Source organism: Mustela putorius, unplaced genomic scaffold (assembly GCF_011764305.1).
Source record: "Mustela putorius furo isolate JIRA1106 unplaced genomic scaffold, ASM1176430v1.1 tig00000174_pilon_pilon_pilon, whole genome shotgun sequence".
Classification (NCBI taxonomy): Eukaryota; Metazoa; Chordata; class Mammalia; order Carnivora; family Mustelidae; genus Mustela; species Mustela putorius.
Window position 1 is genome coordinate 38,296,112 of NW_025421304.1, and position 18,978 is coordinate 38,315,089.

General features: G+C 46.1%; 1 protein-coding gene and 1 long non-coding RNA gene across 6 annotated transcripts; one reads left to right on the forward strand and one right to left on the reverse strand.

Annotated features, from left to right (window-relative positions):
• Nucleotides 1-293: 293 nt before the first annotated feature.
• SDR42E1 (short chain dehydrogenase/reductase family 42E, member 1) lies at nt 294-8,441 on the reverse strand. 5 transcript variants are annotated; one of them, XM_045076351.1, is made up of 4 exons: nt 8,366-8,441; nt 7,854-8,109; nt 3,473-3,566; nt 294-2,906 (listed from the first exon to the last, which is right to left on the reverse strand). In XM_045076351.1, the coding sequence occupies exons 3-4, from the start codon at nt 3,538-3,540 to the stop codon at nt 1,784-1,786; spliced, it is 1,191 nt and encodes a 396-aa protein (XP_044932286.1). In that variant the 5' UTR covers nt 3,541-3,566; nt 7,854-8,109; nt 8,366-8,441; the 3' UTR covers nt 294-1,783. The 5 variants fall into 5 exon arrangements, with proteins under 5 accessions (XP_044932286.1, XP_012912443.1, XP_044932287.1 ...); XM_013056989.2 differs by lacking the exon at nt 8,366-8,441 and adding an exon at nt 5,972-6,120 and having other exon boundaries at nt 7,854-8,282; XM_045076352.1 differs by lacking the exon at nt 7,854-8,109 and having other exon boundaries at nt 8,366-8,415.
• Nucleotides 2,843-4,967, forward strand: LOC123390996. The gene is made up of 3 exons (XR_006605629.1): nt 2,843-2,939; nt 4,100-4,297; nt 4,882-4,967. It is a non-coding gene; the product is annotated as an uncharacterized LOC123390996 (long non-coding RNA).
• Nucleotides 8,442-18,978: the final 10,537 nt, after the last annotated feature.

The window sequence follows — 18,978 nt, forward strand, 5'->3', positions numbered from 1 at the left end:
CTGACCTGTAGCACCTGGACTACTGGGTATGCCGCAAGCGCTCACACAAGGTGACACGAGACTAAAGCAAAATCTTAAGACAGGGGTGTCTGGTGGCTCGGTCGGTTAAGCATCCAGCTCTTTTGATTCTGGCTCAGGTCATGATCTCAAGAGTCGTGAGATCCAGCCCCATGTCAGGCTCCGCGCTGGGTGTGGAGCCTACTGGAGATTCTCTCCCTACCTCTCCCCTGTCAGAAAACAACTTTAGAAAAGACTCCAACAACATTTGATCAAAAATGAACACTACCACTACCTCATAGTGATGTTGTAATTTATATCTTAAAAGTATTTTCACGACATCTTATTTTGTGCTCACAACAAACCCTGTGAGCTGGGTGGTGGGTCTGTAAAAAGGCAAAGACAAGTCATTCCTATTTACCGAGTGAGGAAACTAAGAGGCTTCAGATACTGGACTAGGGTCACACAGTATCTTCATTCATGGTGTAGGTCTTCTGGTGTCAAGTTGAGCACTTTTCCCCAAACACCCAGGCAGCATTTACCAGGGAGGATTCCTCGAGCTTCCTCTTTCTACAAATAATCCCAACATGACTCTAACGTAACCTTCTGCAACGATTCATCTGCCTTGGGCTTTAATGCTGTCTTTTCTGAAGCTGGAACCATGGAACGGGTAAAGGTTCTTTGTCTTCCTTTCGCTTTGGTTCCTGGGCACCTTGAATGTCTTCCCCAGCAGTCCTCAAGAGTGGCAAGACAGCAACGCCATTGCTCAAAACATCCTTCACCAGAAGCTGCCTTCCGACAACCCAAGTCCTTCCAGGAAGAGAAACCAGTCTATCGGTTGAGAGTTATGTTTCATTTTTAAATTCCAAACATCATCTGCTTCATCATCTTCCTTAATCACATTTGTAGCTGCTTCCTAAATTTCAATGTACGCTTAGAGACCTAAACTTTACAAATACTGAGTATATTCAAATGTGCTTGCTGTGGACTCAGAAGGCTCACCACAAAGACCTTCTGGAAAGGTGAGTGGCACCAGCAGCCTCTGAACAGAATTCCCCTGAGGAAGAAAACCCTCACATGGAATGCATAGCAACGATATTAAAAACACTGGCTTGTGTGTGTAGAGTGGCACTTTACAGGTCTTGTCTAATTTAATCCTCAAAAGAATCCTATGAGGTCAGACAAAGTTCTGTTTAAAAATCAGACACTGTCACGTGGTCACACGGGTGTAACACCTTTATATCCTAAAGGGCAAAAAATAATTCCTAAATCCTAACGCCTCTCAGCAGCCACCATCTCCTCAGAGGGTTGGTCTGTAGGGATCTGACCCAAATTTGGTGTTTTTCACACATTTTCAAGCCTGTTAGTGTTTTGCCATTCCCCATCAGTGCACATTTTATTCTATTTTCAGTGGATGCAGAGTGTTAAGGAACAGAAATAAGTGCATTTTTGGCTCAGAGACACTCAAGACATTTCCAGATTTCCTCAGTCTGCCTCCAAGGCTCCAATGCCACTTCTATCATACTCATCTAAAAGAGGATACAAGAAACTACATCTCAAACTTGTCTTTGCTTCTAATTTTCTCCCATCAGGATTAGTGTAAGAAGGTAAGAAATGAAGACCTGATCCAAGAATCTATTCTGAAGTAGCAATTAGAAGAGCCAAAATTTGCTACCAGAGATCTGTGTCTATCCACCTAGGTATCTATACAGATACATTTAGATCTATAGATATTTTAAACCTGTATTTCTTGAAAACCACCTCAGCAAGTGTGATCAGCTTACTTCTAGTCCCCGCACAGTGACAGAACCACAGAGGTAGGCAGCCATGTGAGAAATGCTAGAGCCAGGAGTAAGACCATCAGCCAATCCCAAAGAAGACATTCAGAGTCACGATTCCCAGGACTTCTGCCATGACCATGGGCTTTAAACCATTCTACTACTTCCTGGAGGTCAAATGGCTGAGCCTCGTAACCGAGCTCCTTTTTGGCCTTCTCTAGGCTAAAGTAATGTGTGATGCCAGTTTTGTAAACTTCTGCGCGGGTGAGGAAGGGCTGGAAGTTGTAGAGTTGACCCAAGATGGTGTGAACCACTTCTGTCAGGAACGCAAAGCAGTAGATGAGGGTCAGCGGCAGGCGGACAGATGGGAACGGGTAGCCTAGGCCCTCAACCAAAGGCCGGAAGAACTCGAAGTTGTTCACGGGCCTGCCATCTGAAATGAAGTAGGGCTGCCCAGAGGCAATGTGGCCCTTGCCAGCTTTCAGAGCCTCTGAGGCCAGAATATGAGCCTGTACCAAGTTATCCACATGGACAAATTCAACCAGGCTCCCAGGATCCCCATACACAAACTTGAACAGACCCCTCTCGATGTAGCTCACTATCCTGGGAAGGTGCCTCTGTTCTCCAGGCCCATAGATGCCAGCCGCCCGCAGAGCACAGGTTCGTAAGACGCCATCACTTCTGACCAGGCTGGTACCATTGGCCTCCAGCACCTTCTTCTCTGCAATAGATTTGGTCCGAGAGTAGTGATCGGGATGGAGGTGAAGAGGTAGGTAAGGCAGAGACTCATCTCCATTTCTGATAACTTGACCTCCAAAGACGACATTGAAAGTGCTGGTGTAAACAAATCTTGGTACCCCTCTTCTCCTGCAGACCTGGAGGATGTTGTCTGTGCCCCCAACGTTGACTTCTTCAATCAGGCTCCGATTCAGCTGCTCCCGCCCGGACATGCCGTAAGAGGCAACATGGAACACACACGTGACATCCACATCCTCGAAGGCTTTCTCCACGGCAGAGAGGTGGCGAATGTCTCCACGGATAAACTTGATTCCCTCGGGAATGGAATGAACGGGGCTGCTGATGTCAAACAGAATCACATGGAATCCTTTCTGGCTCAGAGCACAGCCCAGGCTGAAATGAGAAGCAAGTCAGATCGAATCACTGGTAAGCTATGCCTGAGGAAAAGTGCGTAAGATAATTTTACCAATTGATGTAGGGCTGATCCACGTCTTCTAGGCTTATCCTGAGTCCCTCCCCTTACATGCTCACGGGTGCAACCCTTACTTCTGTAAGTAAATATGCAAAGATTCAAAACTGGGGAGCCACACATCTCCTTGGATTATACTGAGAAGCTTGATCTTCTGATACCATGGCATCTACATGTTCCATATTTCCCCCTCTGTTTTAGAAACTACCACCCGTTCTTTGGCATATTTATGAATGATAAAGTTGCAAAAGAATAACTATTATTGTCACATGATTTGGTGACACCAGTTATCTCCCTAATTTGATATGTTTACAAAGAATTTTTCTTAAAGTAGAATACATCTGTAGTTCCGAATTTCAGCAACCACACAGTGGGCAACCTAATTCATTTCTGGTTTAACACTATTTCAACACGTAGAAGCTGATACTGTATTAATGTCAGCAACTATCAGGGAAATAATTCCATGGGCATGGGTGACTGAGGCACTGACCGGAAACCAAAATAGCCACCTCCTCCGGTAATGAGGACAGTTTCCTTTGGGGATTTTTGGAAGTCCATGTGTGGCAGTCAAAAGATCGCTGGACCTGTAAGAAAGAAATATGCAACATACTGCTACATCAGAAAAGGGGCGCTGATGATAAGCTCAGAGGCTTACAAAGCCCCAGCAAAAAGCCCTATACGATGGGCTCTCCATGACCCCATTTCTCCAATCACCTAATCTTCAAGCTCTAGAGTCTGGTGATGGGCTGTTCTATTACGTTTCCACATACCATGATTACCCCTCTCAAGGGCACAGGGTTGCAAAAAGCCTGACAAGTTCTTCCGGCTGAGCGTGCTAAGGACATCAGATGGCCGGGAAAGCTAACCAGTCCATCTTGCAGCAATCGGTTGGTGGGAAGGCCACTGAGGCTATTTCCAAACACAGTGCATGTCAGTCAGAGACACTTCACCCCTGACTTCTTCCCTTCAACATTTAGGTCTGCTTGAATGTCATCTGCTCAATCAGAGACGCTCGAGCTCTCCTCACCTTCAATATTGCTTTGTTTCTTCATGGTACATTTCGCAACCTAACATTATCTGTTGACTTTTCCTTTAACCACTGCTCTCCTTCCAACAGAGCGTTAAGTTCCGTGAGAACTAAGACCGTCTACCTTTTCCACTGGGGAGTCTGGACCACCACCTATCACGTCGCAGACGCTCAACCAGTATCCGGTCAAATTACGGAGGATGGGGACCACTGTGAAATACACCCAGCTCAGTAAGACCATGGGCTCAAGTGACGCAGAGCCCCGAGGTGTCTAAGACTCATCATCAGGTTTGTCAAGAAACACTGCAATTTTCATTTAACTTCTCTTCTAACAGATTCTGGGTCATGGGATGAAAACAACTAAGAGTTAAATGAGACAGAATTCCTGCTCTCTGGAAGTTAGGATGGAGAGAGAGCCTTTTGCAAATACCTAAACTATGAGGCCAAAAGGAGAAAATAAGATTATTTATACGACAGTGTAAACACGGTGTCAACAATGTACTGTGGGAGTACCTGGGTGGGTGTCGGGAGAAATCTGGAGGGTGTCTGAGAGAAGACTTCACTGAGGGGTGAATCAGGACAGCAGGGAGTTCTCGGTGGGCTGAGACCCCCAGGCAGGTTACCACATGCTGAGGGAGCATCATTAAGGAAAGGAACACCAACAGGCAGGCCATATGGTGGGTCTGTGGCTGGTGGGCAAACTGAAGCCAAAGCAGGGTGCTGGTGTTTAAGGTGGGAAGGAGGGCCTGGGGCCACCTTTGAGTTCCTGGATGGGTGGGGGGTGGGGTGGGGAGTGTAGATTCTATTCTGTGAGCAGCTGAAAGCCTTTTATGTTTACTGAACAGGCCTGTTCCCTTTGGTCCTTGCTAAAGGTCAAGCTCTTCCTGGAGGGAGGGAGTCTGGAAACAGCGAAGAATCTCAGGTAAAGGTGATGGGACTGGGCTAGAGGCTCATCTGTGAGAAAGAAATGCCAGGGAGCGGCGCTGACGACAGGACGGGAGCTGGCGAGGGACTTACAGCCCAGTGGGCAGCGTCCAGGTAAAGTCTGAAGAGTGTGCAGTCATTCACTGAAACAGCACACACAGGTTTTTCGAAATGTTCCATTTGGTTAACAGATGTTCTATTTTGATTAACAGGATGCCAGATAACAAAGTTGAAGATATTCTTAATATCGCCACAAGCATTCCATGAGAAGGGATTCAGAAAATGCACCAGGCCTCAGAGTCCATTTAAGAAAACTGAGACAGGTTAAAGCCTCTGCCTTCGGCTCAGGTCATGGTCTTAGGGTCCTGGGATCGAACCCCACATGGGCTCTCTGCTCGGCAGGGAGCCTGCTTCCTCCTCTCTCTCTGCCTGCCTCTCTGCCTACTTGTGATCCCTGTCTGTCAAATAAATAAATAAAATCTTAAAAAAAAAAAAAAAGAAAGAAAACTGCAACAGAAATTCTTCCTAATCTCTAATTATTCTTTGTTTTTAAAACTGCACATTCCAGTGCAGTCACAGGACCACAATGTGGTGATTGTGCACATGGGCACATCAGTCACGCTGGGAACGTACCAGTTCAAATTATTAACGCGTCAGAGTACCTGCCAGGCCTTACTCACGTTACTCCTCATTACCCTGAACTCATTCCATAATGATCTGAAGCAAGAACTTGGATACTGACCTGATCAGGACGGTCAGGCAAGAAAGGTGGAGATGAGTAAGGAAAAAGCAATGATTAGCAAGACAAACAGCAAGGAAACGAAGCCTAACCACCAGGGGGGCAAAACCCAGCTCCTCCCTCCCTAGCTCCCTGTATCAATAAGCACAGAAAAAAAATGCAGTAGACACGTTTCTCAGAAAACTGCAAGGTACTCCTCAGACCACTATGCCGCAAGGGAGAAGAGCAGACACCCTTTTTCTTCAACCAGCTGCCTGATTTTTACCCACTTTATGGCTTCTCCTTTATTAATTAGTTACCATCTGATTCCTGCGGGGGCTGGGCACTCACGCCACCGTTGATGTTGATAGTCACAATCGCTTTAAGGCTCTTTCAAAACCCAGCTTCGTGACTAAGCGCCTTCCTCTGGGTGGAGGGTAGAAGGTCACATCTGACCTGAGCACTCGTTCTAGTGGATATGGGTTAAAGTTAAGTACGTGATCGAGGAAAAGGAATCTTAATTACAAACAGGAAAAAATGAAATTTAAATCCGCCTGACCTCTTGATAATACTAAGATAAAAGTGAGGGTAATAAAGTTGATATCGCACAGGGAAGTTATGAGAAAACTCATAAAAATGACTATGGGTACTTTAGATTTACAAAGACCTAATTAAATGCTAAAGATCAGTAATAAGAACCTTAGATTACCCACACAGCTCCTTTATCCCTGGAGTGAGTATCATGATGAGGCTACTAACCCTCTGGTATTATAATGCAATATACAAATCTACGTGCCCCTGGAGCCCAGAGCAGAAAGGAGAATGGAAGACTGCTTTCATAAAAATAAAATTTTACTGTGTTTGCTTCAAGGATGATAAAAACAGCTTCAAGTGGTTTAACTCTGTGGTGGTATGTTTTAAATTACTATCCAAGTACTACCTAGAGGCAAAACGGAACAGTGTTCTTCCTGTATCGAGATCAGGAAAATACACTGAGGCCAGACGGTTTAGAAATAGTGGTTCAAAGTCCATTCGGGATCCGAAAACTATTCGTGCTTAATATCAAGCAGTTAAAACTATAAAGATTAAGTTAGTAAAGATAAGAGGAGTAACTCTGACACAGGTAAAAGAGATGTGAGGTGTACAACCTAAAAGGCCAGATACACTTGGGAAGAAAATTAGCTGAGGGCATAGTGCTACGTGGAAAGTCCATATACCCCAGGGGGACAGCATCATGGTGACCCAAGGCTGGGGGCTGGGTGAAATAAGATGTTGGTCAAGTGTACACATTTCCAGTAAGGACAGAATGAGTTCTGGGGTCCCAATACATAGCAGTATACCAGACTACAGCCCACAACACCCTACTACATACTTGAAAGTTGACAAGCCTAGAACCTTAAGAGCTCAGCGCAATGCGCGCGCGCGCACGCGCACACACACACACACACACACACAACACTAATTATGTGAGGTGCCTGAGATGTTGACAAACCTTACTGTGATCATCATTTCACAGTATAACAAACCATCACATTGCACACCTTAAAACTACAGAGTTATGGGACGCCTGGGTGGCTCAGCAGGTTAAAGCCCCTGCCTTCAGCTCAGGTCATGGTCTCAGGGTCCTGGGATCAAGCCCCACATTGGGCTCTCTGCTCAGCGGGGAGTCGGCTTCCCCACCCCACCCCCTGCCTGCCTCTCTGCCTACTTGTGATCTCCGTCTGTCAAATACATAAATAAAATCTTTAAAACAAACAAACAAACAAACAAACTACAAGTTATGTCAATTATCTCCATTAACTGGAAGGAAAAAAAAATCTTAAACTCCTCACCCAGAACTGGTTCTCAGTGGCTGCGCTAGTGGCTGAGCTAGACCCAGGGCTTGAAGCCAGATGGGCAGCACTCCCCAGCCTAGGTTTTTTGTTTGTTTTTTGATATTTACTTCTTTCGGGGAGGAGAGAGAGAGAGAGAGAGATGGCGCTGGGGCAGGGGGGAGGAGAGAGAGGAGGAGAAACTCAAGTAGACTCTGCACTCAGTTCAGAGCCCACGCAGGGCTCAGTCGCACCACCCCCAGTTCAGAGCGCAGGGACCGAGAGTCCAAACGCACTGCGCCCCCCACGGGCGCCCGCGAACCCCCAAGGCTGGGCTCTTCGGGAGGCGAGGGGCCGCCCCCGGGGCTGGGGCCATGCGGCGGGCCATTACCTGCCACCTTCACAGCGTCCGTGACGGCCGGCACCTGTGCCGCTACCACGCACCGCTCGCCCCTGACGTTCTGTTCAAATTTCCCTCTTTACAAGACAGACGTTCAGTGTGAGCGCGAACCTCACATTCCCACTCGGGATGGGGAACCAGCAGCGCCGGCCCCCAGGGCAGGTGGGATTCCCAGGACCCCTGGGAGGAGAAGGAACCGGCACGTCCAGCCAGACGGGCCTGCGGCGAACTCGGGGCCGGCGCTGCTCTGGTAAAACAAACAAACAAACAAGGAAAAACAAAACAGAAGCCAGCGGCCGGGGCCCGTTCTCGGAAGCCGCGGCGCCCCGCGAGTCCGACCGGGAGCTGGGAGGGGGCGGGGGTTCCCGCCATCACCGGGGCGCCCTCCTCGGCGCCTCCCCCCCCCCCCCGCCCGGCCCCCGCCCTGCAAGCCCCGGCCGGCCGCCGCGCGCAGCCGCTCTCGGCGCCCCCCGCGCCCCCGCCCCCGCCCCCGGCGCACTCACGGCGGCGCCCGCCCGCAGCACCCGCGCCCCGCGACCGGCCACGAGCCCAGGCCTCGCGAGCCCGCCGCCGCCGCCGCCCCCGCGCCCGGCCCGCGGCGGAGCCACTTCCGGCCTCTCTAGGAAGGCGGGAGGCCTCGGCGTCTCTACGATGCGCAGGTTTCCCGTCGGTGCGCACCCGCGCTGGGCCGCTCGCTGGGCCGGGGTTGCTCCCCGAATGTCCCCTGCGTGCCCCGTCCGACTGTTGCAGCTTCAGGGGGCACGTCTACGCTTACCGCCACCTCCAATTTCGGCTTTTAGACGTCTGCCTCCGTCTTTGTGTACCCACAGTGCGGAGCACAGTGCCTGGTTAATGCGGGGAAGGGTGGGGAGGGTGTCTCAGCCCGGTCAGGAGGGCTTGGACGGCTGATGGCTGTTGGGGGGAAGGATGACGATGAGGCTCCCGAAGACTCCTGAATATTCACTCTGCATGTCTCTTTTTAACCCTCCATCTCCGAGTTTCCACATTTATGTGTGTCCGTATGTTTTCCGGGTGTCCCTGATTTTCCCAGTTCCAGTAGGTGTGAAGGGGTGGCAGTGGGACACCAGGTGTGTCTGCTGCACGCCGGAATCCTGTAAGGCTGTGCGTTTAAAGGATGCTCCACACCGAGGTGGCTGAGGAGTGCGCTTTCTCTCCAGTCGCTGTTATTTCCTTGGGCACAGCTCCTCAAATGTCTCCTGGGAAAGTGGCTTATCATATGAGCCCTGAAGAATGAGTAGGAGGTGGCCCAAGAAGAGAAGAAAGGAACATTTTGGTGGAAGATGTAATGGTAAATGCGTGGAGTCGAGATGGAGTTTGCTATGTCTGAGGAATGGACAGGTGCTGGGTAGGTCTGTGCTATGATACGGTTCTGCATGCTACTCAGGTACTGGGGCTTCCTTAGGGCTCTGCTGTGGTTTCAGGAAACTGCGGCATCTGAAAAACTTTGTTCTGATACACTTGGTGGACTTCCTTGTGCCCCTCGAGATCGTTTCTCCAGGAGGCCACACTTTCGGGCTTGGCGGTTTTCAAACAGCATATGTTGTGATCAGCTAGGACATGTCATGACTAATGTCTTACCTAGAGTACAGTAGTGAGCGTGAAGCAAAGAATAGCTTCCCTTTCTAGTCTTTAGACTTAGAGGAAGTACAGCAAGGAGGTAAGAAACAGACCTTGCAGTCAGAGTAGTGGGGATTTGAACGCCAGCTCTGCACGGAGGGGTCCTGAACTGACGAGATGAGGTGAGGTCTGTGTCCCCCGCAGATACCCCCTGGGCAATGTTACCTGCTCTTGGTTACAGATCACCCTCAAGACAACATGTGCAAAATCTGCACAGGAACGTTCCCGTCTGCATTATTCACAGTAGCTCCAGAAGAGAAACAGTCCAAATGTCTATCAACGGGTGAATGGATAGATAAAGCATGATAAACCCGTACAAACAGAATATTATCCAGCTGTAAAAAGCAACCAAGTACAGACCTTCCTTGACATACAATGGGGTTATGTCCCGAGAAAGCCATTGTAGGTTGAAAATAAAATAGGTCAAAAATGCATTTACGACACCTAACCTATTGAATATCATTGCTTAGCCTAGCTCACTAGGCTAAATGCACTCAGAATCCTTCCACTAGACTATAGTTGGGCAAAATCATCTAATGCAAACCCTGTTTGATAATAGAGTGTTGAGTATCCTGTGTCATTTATCAAATACTGTATGGAATGTGAAAAACAGAATGGTTGCAAGTGGCTCGCTTGTTTATCCTTGGGATCCTGTGGTGGACGGAGACCTTTGGCTCACTGCAGCCCAGCATCACAAGAAAGGGTCATCCTAAATATTGCTGACCTGGGGAAAAGATCCATATTCCAAATTCCAGATTCGAAGTGCAGTTTCTACGGAAGGCGCATTGCTTCTTCACCATGGTAAAGTTGAAAAATCACAGGTCGAACCATCCTAAGTCGTAGGTCCGGGGCCATCCGTACTGATACATGTTACAACATCGATGAACCTAGGAAAACCGAGCTCATGTTCCTATTGGCCAGTTTCAGAAGCCGGTCACAAAAGACCGCACATTTCATGATTCCATCTATATGAAATGGCCAGAGTAGGCACATCCGTAGAGACAGAAAGCAGCTTGGACGTTTAGGATGCCACAGGAATGAGTGCTAATGGGAATAGGGTTTCTCTCTACAGTGATGCAATATGGTGATTGTACAGCTCTGTGAACATTAACATCCACGGTTTGTAAATCATGCTTTCCAGGGGTGGATTTTATGATATGTGAATCATAGAGCCCAATAAAACTGTTATTTTAAAAAGATTATACCATGAGCCTGCGTGGCTCAGTTGGTTAAGTGCCTGCCTTTGGCTCAGGTCATGATCCCAGAGTCCAGGGATTGAGTCCCTCATTGGGCTCCCTGCTTGGGGGGAGGGGCTGCTTCTCTCTTCCTTCTCTCACAAATAAATAAATAAAAGCTTTAAAAAAATAAGACTACACCTACAATAATGTCCATTTTTTTGGTATTCCATATGTCTTATTTTAAATTTATTTTTTATTTTCAGCATAACAGTATTCATTATTTTTGCACCACACCCAGTGCTCCATGCAATCCGTGCCCTCTCTAATACCCACCACCTGGTACCCCGACCTCCCACCCCCCGCCCCTTCAAAACCCTCAGATTGTTTTTCAGAGTCCATAGTCTCTCGTGATTCACCTCCCCTTTCAATTCCCCTAACTCCCTTCTCCTCTGTAACTCTCCTTGTCCTCCATGCTATTTGTTATGCTCCACAAATAAGTGAAACCATATGATAATTGACTCTCTCTGCTTGACTTACTTCACTCAGCATAATCTCTTCCAGTCCCGTCCATGTTGCTACAAAAGTTGGGTATTCATCCTTTCTGATGGAGGCATAATACTCAATAGTGTATATGGACCACATCTTCCTTATCCATTCATCCATTGAAGGGCATCTTGGTTCTTTCCACAGTTTGGCGACCGTGGCCATTGCTGCTATAAACATTGGGGTACAGATGAACTTTTAGGACTTCATCAAAATCAAAAGCTTCTTCACAGCAAAGGAAACAGTCAAGAAAACAAAGAGGCAACCCACGGAATGGGAGAAGATATTTGCAAATGACAGTACAGACAAAAGGTTGATACCCAGGATCTATAAAGAACTTCTCACACTCAACACACACAAAACAGACAATCATATCAAAAAATGGGCAGAAGATATGGACAGACCCTTCTCCAATGAAGACATACAAATGGCTATCAGACACATGAAAAAATGTTCATCATCACTAGCCATCAGGGAGATTCAAATTAAAAATACATTGAGTTATCATCTTACACCAGTTAGAATGGCCAAAATTAGCAAGACAGGGAACAACATGTGTTGGAGGGGATGTGGAGAAAGGGGAACCCTCTTCCACTGTTGGTGGGAATGCAAGTTGGTGCAGCCTCTTTGGAGAACAGTGTGGAGATTGCTCAAGAAATTAAAAATAGAACTTTCCCTATGACCCTGCAATTGCACTCCTGGGTATTTACCCCAAGGATACGGATGTGGTGAAAAGCAGGGCAATAATGTCCGTTTTGTTGCAATTGCAATTTCATTCGAGTAGGAGAGAACAGGATGGCCAGTCATCCCGGACATGCCCACAGAATCATGTCATAGATGACCAGACCAATACAGGGAAGAGATGAGGGGCCCTGCCTTAGAGAAATAAGCATCCTTCTCCTTTCCACCATCCCCATGTGACAGCTTTGCCCACGGGACCCTCCTCCCCCCTTTCTCTTTCTCAGGGCAAGGAGAAAAGACTATAAACCAATGAGCAAAAGTGGGGTTTGAATAATAAATGGCTTCCAATTAGCTGCATTGAAAACTGAGAGTCGACCTGTATCAATTTTCATGATCAAATTACTTCATTTTGTCTCTCTTCTAACTGGTAGGGTAATTTTATGCCAGGATTATTTTAGTCACTCTAATTACGCAGGCATCAATATTTAGTGGGTGTCTACCTAACCCTCAGCAGACCCAAAGGGGCTCCTCCCTCAGAGAGCGCGGCAGGTCAATGTCATTTGAATAGGCATGCACAGTACAGAAAGGAAGTTCCTCTGATCTCGCCCTCCTCGCTTGTAAGGAACATTCAGGTGCTATTTCTCGAGAGAGCAATGTGTATCCTATTCAGCAGCATCAACAAAACTAAAGGCAGTCCTCTGAGTGTGACGAGTTCATTCTGTGACACTGAAATGCAATCCCTGCACAGATGTTTCATCAGGCATTCAGTTATGCAAGACAAAATTCACCAGTTGTTTAGATTTTCCTTTTTTGCAAGGAACCTTTCCTCACCAGTTGCCTAGTATTTGAATTTCGGTCACAGACAGTATCACTCGTCCCCTCTTCCTTTGGAACGCCATCTCCTTTGACTAACCCTGTCCTATTCACACCAGTCTCCGTCTCCTCCTCCCCTTCCCCTCCCTCCTCACCCCTCCTCTCCATCTTCTTTCTTTGCCTCCTTTGAACTTTCTTCCTAGCTCTTAACTAGCTACAACCCAAGAGTCAACCTCCAGCTTTCTTTCCTTCTCCATCCACATCCTTTGCCTGAAAGAGCTCTTTAGTTATCTTGGTTTCAACTCTTAACCCTGCACAGGGGACCCCCAGACGTACATGATCTTGCCCCTGGGAAGTATTTATGGGGACGTCCACCTAGGTGAACCTCACGTCCACAGGTGTACTGCTTGTCTCCAGCAGCACCTGACACTGGCTGTGTTATTGTGACACCCGCTTCTCATCCTTCATTCCTGTATCTATTTGCCTTTGCCTTGGCAAGTGTCTCAGACTCATTCTCTCTTTCCATTCCTTCTGCTTCCTTTCTATCTTCCTGATGGCTTCCTGATAAGCAGAAGAGTGCTGGAGGGGTAATCTTGGCCATCTTCAGAGTGTATGTCTTAGAGACAATCCATCCTGAGGCCAGGCCACAGAGCTCCCTACTCACTCCTCCCGTGGTCCCAAAATGCCCCTCCCTAGAGTCCTGTGGAGTGAGTCGAAGCTGAGCGAGAGCCCCGGGTCCAAGAGGAGGACACAAAATGGGGCAATGCTAGGGCGCCTCGTGGACCAGAGGACTTGGGAATGTGGAGGGAGAGAGAAAGCAGGGAGAGGTTCCTGCCGCTCCGTGGGGTGGCTCTGTGGAGTGGCCACCGTTCTTCCACTTGGAGGCGTCTTGTTTAACGAGGTGTCCTCAGAGTTGGGTCAATCAAAACAGTTAATTTCAATACAAATGCCGAACTGAGAATGTCGTATTTTTGCTAAAACGCTTTAATCTTATCAAGTGTCTTCAATATATTTTATAGCAACTTTATAACCGATTTACCTTGTTCAACTGAGGAAAGGAATTCCTCATACAACTGGAAAAGCCATTCCACCTTGCCAAGTCCATCAGCCAAATCAAAGTACGCGAGTTCTTTCCAAGTTATATGCCCCTAGTAATATTTCATGATCAGCTGTTCAAAAAAAAAAACAATTTCATATTTCATTCCTTAAAAGACTTTATTTATTTGAGGGAAAGAGAACAAGTACTCGAGCATGGGGGAGGGGCAGAGGAGCCAGCCATGAAGAAAATAGAAGATAACAGCACACGTGTGTTCTTTGTGGACATCAAGGCTAACCAGCGCCAGATCGGTCAGGCTGTGGAGCAGCTCTAGGACTCTGATGTGGCCAAGGTCAACATCCTGACCAGGCCCGATGGAGAGAAGAAGGCATGTTATGTTCAACTGTTTCTTGACGATGATGTTTTGGATGTTGCCAACCAAATTGGGAGCATCTAAATTGAGTCCAGCTGGCTGAATCGAAACATAAGCTTTTTCACCAAAAAAGAATAAAAAATTTTTTAAATAAAAAAGATCCCCGGGGCGCCTGGGTGGCTCAGTGGTTAAAGCCTCTGCCTTCGGCTCAGGTCATGATCCCAGGGGCCTGGGATCGAGCCTCACATCGGGCTCTCTGCTTAGCAGGGAGTCTGCTTCCTCCTCATCTCTCTCTCTGCCTGCCTCTCTGCCTACTTGTGATCTGTCTGTCAAATAAATAAAAATCTTAAAAAAAAAAAAAAGATCCCCAACCTCCCTTTCCCCCCCAATAATGTCACAATCACATGTTCATGGAGTTAGGACATGGACGTCTCTTTTTGGAGCCACTATTCACTCTACTACACTGATGTACATGATTCTTCCATCCCTCCCTCTCTGTCAGGTCCAACTCTCAGGTCATTAAAATTAGGAGGAACTTTGCTACTGTTGACCGTAGTGCTACCAGAAAAGACAAGTGGAGTTTCACACTGAGCTCAGAATGGTAGAGAGAAGCAGTGACTGACAAGAGGCAGAAGGAACTATGAGAGGGTAGGTCCCTAGGATCTCGAAGGAATCTAGGCAAGGCTCTTGAAGGAATCTACACAAGGTTCTGATGATCCAGGCCACAGGACGGGGCGTGCAAGCCAGTCTTATCTGAATCCTGAGGAGGAGCTTCCTGCTGATATCTGTCTTATAAGGACATAAAATGTGATCATACTATATATCTTGCTTTGTAACCTGCTCTCCTTGATCAAAAAATATTGCAAACGTTTTCTCAAGTCATTAAATATTCTTCAACAACATGATTTTTAATGGCCGTATAGCAGTCCGTCAGATAAAAGTACCGTAATTGATATAACAAATCCTTTACGGTTAGCCATTTAGGACGCTTCTCTATTCCACACATGATAAATAACACCAATGTGAACAACTTCCTTTATAAATCATAGTGCACATCTTTGATTATTTTTGAATGGGCTCATTTTAAATAACCATGAACAATTTTGCGATAGCAATTTCTGCTCATTGTTTTCTTTATGAACTCCAACTTTCCCTTCAGGCAAAAGAAAAAAAAAAAATGGAGAAGTTCCTGGAACATCTGGCTTATGGTGTAATTTCCTTTTGGTATTCAGCTGTGCTCCCAAATTTTGAAATGTTGTCTTTCTAACAGACATCCTAGATCTAATTTCCCTTCTGGAGATGCAGATGCAAATGTGTTCCCTTCTGTGAACCTTCAGCCTGGGAGCCACAACGACAGGAGAAAAGCGTCACCAAACTGTGCGTTGTTTGCTTTCAGCCTCTCCTTCTCTATTTGCAAGTCCCAAGGAAAAGGGACAGAAACTGAGAGAAAGGAGTTCTTGTTGAAACCAAAAAGATTCTTGTGATAATGGCTGCCATTGAAAACTCTGATATGCCAAGCTTTTTCCACAGATTATCTTTATAACCAATATGAGGCACAAATTATTATCCCACTATTGGTGACAGACTGTGCCTTGGAGCAGAGAGGGCGGTTCATACAGCCAAGTAAATAGCAGAGCTGGATTTCTACCCAGAACTTCACTAACTCAAAGCTACCATTCTTGCTATTAGTGGAGCTCCCATGTTTTTGAATTCTGAACACTGGTAAGATTTTAGACCAAAATCTTTAGACTGGGGAGACATGTAGGCTTTGTCAGATTTTAATTTTCAGAACAGAACATCAGAACAGAAACAAAAACTAAACTGGTATCCTATCACCATGATTTCATTCACCAAAATATGTTTTAATGGCAAAAAGAGAGGAGTGCTGTTGTCTCTGAGGATAATCCTTGAAATTGAATGAGTGCAGTATTTTGAAGACTCAGCAGACGTGCTTACTGATGACCATCATCTGACCATGGGCCAGTGCACAGAGGTTACTATCTCTAGAGCACATTTAAGAATTGCTTCCGGGAGGCGCCTGGTGGCTCAGTGGGTTAAAGCCTAGGTCATGACCCCAGGGTCCTGGGATGGAGCCCTGCAATGGGCTCTCTGCTCAGGGGGGGAGTGCTTCACCCCCACCCCCCAACAACTCCCTCTGCCTGCCTCTCTGCCTACTTGTGATCTCTGTCTGTCAAATAAATAAATAAAATTTAAAAAAAAAAAGAAGAAAGAATTGCTTCTGGAAGTTGTGTTACTACTGTTGCCCGGGCTTGGCTGCCCCGTGTGGAAGGAGCTACACGGCCTTCCTTCTGCAGCAGGAAGAAGCTGGCAAACCACTCAGCCTAGTGTGAATGGGTCACTCATGCCATTATCCCCCTTGATTCAGAGTAGAATTTTCATACTCTGGCCCTTCCCAAGAGGGAGGAAAGGAAGTGAAGACAGGGAATGGAGACTAATTTCAAGGCATTTAAGGGAGAACAAGAAAGGAGAGAGATTTGGAGGCACGGGCGGAAATATTTTCCTACATGTTGATTCCTTAATGTATCTGTGGAAAACAGAGCTGTGTAGGTGAAGAACCCTTGTCTGTAAATTACGAGGATAATTCAAAATACAACTCAGGGATCCTTTAAACTAGCTCTTTACTAATGTTACTGTTTTTGTTTTGTTTTGTTTTGGTTTGTTTGTACTTTTAAAAATATTTGTTTGTTTATTTTGGTTTATTTTCATGTTTGATTAGCCAACATAGAGCATGTCATTAGTTTTTTGTTTTTGTTTTTGTTTTTTTTTAAAGATTTTTATTTATTTATTTGACAGAGAGAGATTACAAGTAGGCAGAGAGGCAGGCAGAGAGAGAGAGGAGGAAGCAGGCTCCCTACGGAGCAGAGAGCCCGATGTGGGGCTCGATCCCAGGACCCTGAGATCATGACCTGAGCCGAAGGCAGCGGCTTAACCCACTGAGCCACCCAGGCGCCCACGTCATTAGTTTCTGAATACCCGGTGCCCATCACCTCACCCGCCCTCCTTAACACCCATCACCCAGTTACCCCATCCCTCCACCCCCGGGTCCCTAATGTTATTGTGTTGGCAACACAATCTCAAAGTAGAACTCAGGGATCTTTCAGGCTAGCTCTTTCCTAATGTTCTTGCTTTGCTACACAATGTATGGGAGGCAAGGACAATGGGTTAATGAGCTTAAGTTAATGAGTCTGATTTTTCCATTCTGGATGCTGTTTTGTTCTTTGCTGTGGTTAGTACCGAGAGGAGAAAGAAATAAGCCCAAGGACCAGAGCCCAGATAAAAAAAAGATCAGGATTGAGCATGCCACCTCCTGTTCACAAAATCCAGAACTTATTCCCTGAATCTCACCAGTATGAAGTTCTACTGTTTTCTTAAGAGCGGGGCCCTATGGCTTTCTCACTTTGGTTCCCAAATGGCCATCCATTGGCTGCTGACTGTTAGGGACCAAAATTTACCATCTGGGGGTGCTCTCTGAAAAAAATGAGGACAAATGTAGAAAATTTCTCACAAAGTTAAATTTTTTTCAGTATGAGACCACCCTTCATTCTGATACTTGGCCCATTTTTTTTCTTTTTTTGGTGTTAAAATACCTTTTCTTCTGTAGACTATTGACACTTGGTTTTTAATGCATTCTCACTTGGCAAAGTTAAATAGTGGAGACTCCATGTGTATCTCCCTCCTTTTAAAAAGACTGCACTGGTGATGAAGTACAAAAGTTGGGAAGTACTGATCTAAGCAATTTTATTACTTAGTTACAGTCCCAGGAAGTTATCAGCCAGAACCACATCAAAGATTTGTAAGACGGTTACACAATATAGAAACTATAAAAAAAAAAAAAAAAGGAAAACATTTCTAAACTTAAAGGTAAGACGACTTTCTCTATAGTGCTAAAATCCAGATTTGGATTTTATCAACAAACACCTTTAATGTCATGAGTATATTCATATTCATAGATTAATTACTCTGAGAAGTGCTTCTGAAGTCTGAGGCTCTAAGCTTCCAATTTTTGTCTTTTTCAAAAAGAGAAAGATAATATCTTCTGAAAACCACAGAGCAGGGGAGCCTGGGTGGCTCAGTGGGTTAAGCCTCTGCCTTCGGCTCAGGTCATGATCTCAGGGTCCTGGGATCCAGCCCCGCATCGGGCTCTCTGCTCAGCGGGGAGCCTGCTTCCCTCCCCCCCCGACCCCCGTCTGCCTTTCTGCCTACTTGTGATCTCTCTCTGTCAAATAAATAAATAAAATAAAATAAAGATAAAAATTAGGAAAAAAAAAAGAAAGAAAACCATAGAGCAGAGGGGAATCTGATTCTTTTCATGAACCTTAGAAAAAGAGTGGCTTAGGTGATCTTAGAAGAGGAACAGACTGTTACTAGGACCTAACATGGCTGACCAATAAATAAATTAGAATGATTAGAATGACTCTACCAGTTATGGAATGAATAAACACACAGATTTTGGATTTCAGCAAGGAATTTGACAAAGTCACTTTTGATATCAATGGCAATGTAAAGAAATGTCAGATGGCTAGTATCAATCTGAAAGACTTCCAAAGGTATGTCTTTCATAGCTATAGCGTAATTGTATATTTACTGGTCTGTGTCCCTAATTAGAATTTAGATTTCTCTGTGAGGGCAGGAACCAAGTCATTTTACTCATTGTTGTGTTCTCAGTACCTAGGAGAGCACCTGGCACACAGTAGGAACTCTGTAAATACCTCGTGAATGAATAGAAATCTTATGAAATGTCTTGCTTCAACACTTAGTAAGGTTATGGCACATTTGCTTAGCCTTTCCCATGATGTGTCACTAGGAGGAAGGGATAGTGGACCCAATCTTAAT

Coding starts and splice junctions, on each gene's coding strand:
- SDR42E1 (XM_045076351.1), bottom strand. CDS start 3,540: ATGGACTTCCAAAAATCCCCAAAGGAAACTGTCCTCATTACCGGAGGA. Junction 2,907..3,472: donor GGTGGCTATTTTGGTTTCCG/GTCAGTGCCTCA, acceptor TTCTCATTTCAG/CCTGGGCTGTGCTCTGAGCC.